Source organism: Parasteatoda tepidariorum, chromosome 4 (genome assembly GCF_982258835.1).
Source record: "Parasteatoda tepidariorum strain Cologne lab strain chromosome 4, Ptep-v5.0, whole genome shotgun sequence".
NCBI classification, from domain to species: domain Eukaryota; kingdom Metazoa; phylum Arthropoda; class Arachnida; order Araneae; family Theridiidae; genus Parasteatoda; species Parasteatoda tepidariorum.
The window spans coordinates 71084738-71091273 of NC_141758.1; the positions used below are offsets into that span (position 1 = coordinate 71084738).

The 6536-nt window shown below is 28.4% G+C and overlaps 1 protein-coding gene across 1 annotated transcript; it reads right to left on the reverse strand.

Moving 5' to 3' along the window:
• Positions 1 to 378: 378 nt before the first annotated feature.
• Positions 379 to 4756, reverse strand: LOC107448486 (uncharacterized). Its single transcript, XM_043054096.3, has 4 exons — positions 4619 to 4756; positions 1997 to 2104; positions 1362 to 1913; positions 379 to 636 (listed from the first exon to the last, which is right to left on the reverse strand). The coding sequence occupies exons 1-3, from the start codon at positions 4628 to 4630 to the stop codon at positions 1380 to 1382; spliced, it is 654 nt and encodes a 217-aa protein (XP_042910030.1). The 5' UTR covers positions 4631 to 4756; the 3' UTR covers positions 379 to 636; positions 1362 to 1379.
• Between the last annotated feature and the right edge of the window lie 1780 nt (positions 4757 to 6536).

Consider the following 6536-nt stretch of genomic DNA (forward strand, 5'->3'; position numbering starts at 1 on the left):
CTCATAAAATTTTATATTTCTGTTATTAAAGTTTAATTATTTAATTTTCAGTTTTAACTGTTTATTAGTCACTGTTAATTGTTTTATTGTTCTACCTGTTTTAAGGAGCAGTAGACTGTTGTTATTATAGAGTGATTTCTAAATAGAGACATGTGTAACACATAAGATGTTAAAGTGAACCATACTATCTTAAAATGAAATTAAAAAATGCAATGATATAATTCAACTAAACACCAAATTAGGTAGTGGCATATTTGTGGTTTTACACACTCGAAAACTTCTTAGAGTGTATTTATCACTTTTTTGTCCCCTAATAAACTTTGTTTTTAATATTTTATGAATTGGAAATTTGAAAAACAAAAACAGGCAAACTAATCATTTCTGCTCAAAAACATTTATTTACAGTTGATTCACAATATGTCACAAAATAATTTACATTTTTCACGCTCATACACAGCATAAAATGTGTAAAATAGACCGACACCATATGATAGAATTCGTGATTTGAAATGTAACAATTTAATAATTAAAATATACGAATCTCAAGAATATTAGAAGAACAAATTTGTAGAATGAATAGACGTATTTGGCTTTATAAAAGTTTTCGGATCACAGATTCAAGTCTCATCATCAAACCTGGAAAAAATAAGATGTATCAATATTAAGAAGTTCTTCAATTAAAATTTGCATTAAAAAAATTTCCAATAGTAGCACATATTTAAGAAGGATTAATAATATTTGAAGGCACTTTTATGTTAAAACTAGTAATTTGAATTTCGACTTTTAAATTTTTTCAATGGATATATTATTATTTTTTTAAATAGAGTATTTTTTATCAAATTCTTTTCGATTTCATATTTAAAATATACGTACTTTTCTTAATACGTATATTACTATACGTATACTATTAATATACGCATATTAATATACGTATATTTCTTAAATTATAAATGCAATTTTTTTCATTATATAAAAACTAACATTTACAAAAATAGCGAAAGGAATAATTCATATGAGTAATATAAATTTTTATACTAATAACTGACAAACTTTCCAGGTTACATTTCAACATAATAATATAATTTTTATGCAAAAAAAAATAAGATTAGCAATATTTTAGCTTTTAAACATATCTTACATTTTACTCATGAACGGAATGCTTAAGAAATATTTCAGGTCAAAGAATTTAAACTATCTTCTATAAATTTCTTAAAAGCTTTACAATTAGAAAACAAACTATAAGTTTGCAAAGAATTTGATTTATATATTTACTATATTATTTAGTACTAGTAATATTTATAGTATTCATATTCAGCTGATTTTAGCAAATCAGTATAATTTTAGCAATCAAGACTTAATACCTTAAATTGTGTAGGTAATTACAAATGAGCAAGACCATGTCCTAAGCCAAGACCATGTACATGTCCAAGACCGTGTCCAAGAGCAAGACCATGCCCTAAGCCAAGACCATGTCCAAGAGCAAGACCATGACCAAGAGCTGCTCCATGGTGGATAGCTCCACCATAGGCAACAGCAGCCAAAGGTGCTGCTGCCAATGCAGGAGCGGCAGCAGCGTGAGCAATGGTTCCACCAAAATTAACAGCAGCCAAGGGAGCAGCAGCTAAAGCTGGTGCTGCAGCGGCATGAGCAACTGGAGCTACGGGGGCAGCATAAGGACTAGCAATAACAGCTGCAGCTGGGGCACTGGCAGCAGTTCCTGGTTCGTTGGTATGAACAGCAGCACGGAATCCATGAGCATCAGCTACGTAATCTACTCTACGGGCCCTTCCATCATGGTCAGCCAGAGTGTATGAACCTCTTTTGTTACCATGGGCATCACCTACTTCGGCTCTTGAATTAGTTGCACCAGCTCCATTTGCAATGCCATAGTTGAAAGCATAGTTGCCAAAGGCCTATTAAGAAAAAGATTTAATTTTCTTATACTAAATTAAGTTAAGAGTAAAAGTTGCATCACTTAACGCTTATTTTCACTTACATCCTGAGTTTGACCTCTTGCACTGACGCCTGTGCTATGTAAAACGCCATGTCCTAGTGGAAGATCAATTGCATTGGTAGCAACAACCACAGCAAAGAGAAGAGCAAGCTGAAAGAGATTTTGCATAATTATGATTAGTGAAAACTGTTTATGCAATTGTACAATGCAAAAATATTAAAGTAAACATAAAAATTAAACTATAAGATTCTTTTTTTTCTTAACTACAAAGCTATTTGACAAATTTCGCTTAAATTTTGTAATTTGCAATTTAAAGTATACAGTACAAAATTATTCTCAACATTAATTTATTGTTAGATTAGTGACTTTTAAATTATGTGCAAGATTTTTTTTGATTCGCTTTACAAGTTTCAATATAGCAAAATAGAAAAAAAAATGAAATTAACATTACATTAAGAGGTATATATTTTCGATCACTCTTCTTTCAAAACTATTATAACCATGTTTCTAAGATTGCATCTACCGTCCCCGCCATATTTAGAATGACAGAATCTTCCAAAAAAATTTATGTTTATTTAGCGAAAGTGCAATTTTGTGTCTGATTTCTTAACTTTAAATATCGTATGTACTAATTTATTAGCATTTTTAAGGTCAGGCTCCCAAACTGCAAAGATTAAATCTTAATACGTGCAAATCCAATCATTAGATCGAAAGTTATTGTGGGCGTTCATTTGTGGTTTATTTTGGACGTTCACTTTTGGTTTATTTTGTAAACTGTATTATTTAAAATTCGCCATAATTTATTAAACAGCAGTAGCATGAAACTAAAATTATTTTTAATAATCTATTATTGTTCTGAAACTTAATTTTGTGGTATATTTAGTCTATTTGAAAATCTCGAATCATAATAAATAACTATCATCTCATTGACTCGAAAGTAATGAAGAGTATTTTGTTACTTTATTAAGAATTATCAGTTTGAACTATTTAACGTGCAACTGAAATTTTTTACTTCGTCTTCAACACATCGAAATCTTGTATCTCGTTATAAAAAATTTAAAATATATGATTTACAAAAAAGTTGAAACAAACTTGAAATCACAAAAGTTTGAAGCAAACGAAATTAAATTTAAAATAAATATTAACAAAGTTTAAATAAAAAATCTCTGAGCGAATATTAAACATTTTAAAAATAGTTGCCGTAATATAAGACTACGTAAAAAACACCGCTTATTACAGCACTTACAGAAGTTCCTCAGTTAAAGTACTTCAATAATTTTTAAAAATATTTCTTTCACATTACTCAAATAATTCTCTTCTGCATTCCGTACAAAAGTAATACATGCGTATTTTAAGTATTACTTGTGCAACTACGATGAATTTTGTTTATTGTATTATGAAGAAACTATAGAAATCAGAATAATTGCAATTTGTTAGTTATATCGTCAATCTATAATAAATTAATCGTCAATATATCATCAATGTATCGTCAATATATATAATAAATAAAATATATTAATAAGCAAAGAAAATTTATGCATTTGCCTTTGCCTTATGTATCACAGATGAAAACAGTTGTCATGATTTACATTTCTACATCAATAAAAATTTCTTAGTAGTAGTAGTAGTAGTAGTAGTAGTATAGTAGTAGTAGTATAGTAGTAGTAGTATAGTAGAAGTAGTAATAGTATAGTAGTAGTAGTATAGTAGTAATAGTATAGTAGTAGTAGTAGTAGTATATTAGTAGTAGTATAGTAGTAGTAGTAGTAGTAGTAGTAGTATAGTAGTAGTAGTATAGTAGTAGTAGTAGTAATAGTATAGTAGTAGTAGTAGTAGTATAGTAGTAGTAGTAGTATTAGAGGTGGTATTTATAACACAAAAAAGAATACTAACAAAATTGAGTATTAGCAGGTAACAACAAAAAGTTCCTTCTTGGCCCTCTTAGGGTTTCAGTTAAGAAAGTTATTCTTCTTCGTTATTTCAACAAAAAAAATTTATTTCATTTTATTCAACAATTTATCATCTCATGAAGAAATAACAAAATATTGGCTATTTCATCTTCAACAACAAGCAACAAACCGTTGTATAAATTTAAATTATTCATTAGCAACATTGAAAAAAATGCTTCAAATTTTATTTTTTTAACAAAGAAATAAAATGAATAACTGAAAAAATCTTCTGGACGAAAATGAAAAACAAAATTCAACCTTCAGCTATTTCAAGATCATTAAAAATCGTTAATGATTAAAAATCCCGTGCAAAACTACCTTCAGCAGTATATTCAGCTTAACTTTGAATTATTATTGTCTAATATTATTTTAATTATCTTTCATTTACTATAGTAAATTATTAATCAATAGAATAGAATTAAAAAAATTAAAGAGTTGTTTCAGTTAGAGAGGGATTTAAAAGTCACAATAGATTAATTTATAAAACTCATTTTTAATTCAATAAATTTAAATCCATAAAATACGACAAAACATTTTAATAAAAAAACGAAATTTATTTGCAGAAACAGTCTCGTATAAAAATATATTACTTTATCCTTTACTTGACTTGTCTACACATGAGATAAAATTGTATCTCAAAATTATATTATTCAAATTAGTTTTGACAGCTGCTGACAAAATCAACTAACTTAATTATATATAAAATAATTCTTACCTTGGCAATCATTTTTGAAGTGTAAAGAAACTGAAACAAAATCAGCTGAGTTCTGTGAAAGATGGATTCGCGATTGGCTATTTATATATAAAATCAACAAGGACAACGTCTTCATATCATCATAAAGATACAAGATTTTTCAAGTTCCACTCCACCCATAACGAAGAAAACAAACCAAATCATTCTTTAATTGCATCATTTTCACATTAGAATATATTAGTTTTAGATTCAAAGTGTTTAATAGTCATATTTTCACGCGGTGGAATATCCAGGAATGCTCGCCTTCATTTTTATTTTTTTAGCATAGCAAGACTCAGTTTAATAAGACCAGTTCAGTGAGAAATCAAATAGTTTTTCAAAAATAACACTTCCGATTCCTGGTACTTCGATCTCCATTATAAATTCACGTCGAACATACACGTTCTTCAATCATATACACTACGAGAATTAAAAAGTTAGTTTGCGAAAGAAATTTTTTTTTTCCTTTTACCAAATTTTACAACAAAATTTTACTTGATCAAGAAATAAAAAAAAATAAAAATTTTTTTTAATAAGTTTGTAAATAAATTATTGGAAAAATATATTAATACTAGGAAACATTTAATTGTATTAACAAAATTATCCAGAAAAATATGAATTAAAAATACAGAAAGCACCTTATCCTAATATTTGACATTATATAATATTATATGATATAACTAAATATTTGATGTTATCAGAAAGTAGTCTTTTTCATTGTACAAGATAAAATATTATCGACATTTATGAACAATTCTATCTTTGATCTAATTTTGAAAGTACTGTTTGTATTTTTGAGAACTCAACAAATTGAGCCGCCTTAGCTCAGAGGATAGACGCTCTCTCTTCCCTATGTGGTGGTCCAGGTTCGAATCCCAGCGGTGACTGGTTGGCACGACTTCTGCTCCCGTCTCACACTGACCACAGGGCTGACGTGAAATATCGGTAGTGGTAAACGGACTTTGGTTTAGAATCTTCAAGCTATCGGGGTAATTGTTGGAGGTTTTCGTGGTCTTCCTCTCCATGTAAGGCAATTGCGATTTAGTTCCATCAAAAAGTCTTCCGTAAAGGCTGTTTTGTCGCAATGTTTGATCCGGGAATTTCCTTGTCTTCTGGGTTGGACTCAAAATTACTAGGCTACGGAGTTGAACTCAGAATTGAGGCGGCTGTTCAACGCCAGTTATAAAATAAAATAAAAACTTAACTAATTTGTGGAAACATTAATAGAATAATTTCATCTGCTCGAGCCAAAGTGAAAATGAAAATTATCTCTCTTTAGTAATTAGATCACGGTTTAGCGTGGTTTTTCATTTCATGTAATGCAGATGCTGGTTTGTATCCCTGAAAACTTTCTCTCAGATACGTTTGTCCCAATACTTGTCTTCAGAGTTATATTCAAGTCGACATTAAAGGCAATAAGGTTATCGCAACATAGATGGCAATAAAATAAAATAAAATAAAATAAAATAAAATAAAATAAAATAAAATAAAATAAAATAAAATAAAATAAAATAAAATAAAATAGACTCATCATATTTTGTTTTTCAGATTTGAGCTTCAGTTAAAGCAAAGAAGAAAGGTAAATATATTCTGTCCTTCCATTCACTTTAAAAAATGGAATTTTTAAAATACTCGAAATAAATGAAGTATCCAATATGTAAAGTATGCTTAAAAACACGAAACTTAATTTACATTTTTAAAATACTCACAAGCTTGCATTGAAATGGGTCACCAAAATTTCTTGCAAAAAATATTAGTTCACAAGTGAAATTTGAACTAATAAAAACAAAATCTATTTAGTGATTGAAATGATATTACTCAAAATTTGGGTTTAATCTATTTAAAATTGTGCTTGAAAATTTAGAGGAGGTTACTCTTTTCATTGAATTTTTGGGAATTA

What these genes read in the sequence shown, in the direction of transcription:
- LOC107448486 (XM_043054096.3), bottom strand. An exon ending in CAAGAGGTCAAACTCAGGAT is followed by an intron (nt 1,914 to 1,996) that starts GTAAGTGAAAAT and finishes TTTTCTTAATAG; the next exon opens with GCCTTTGGCAACTATGCTTT.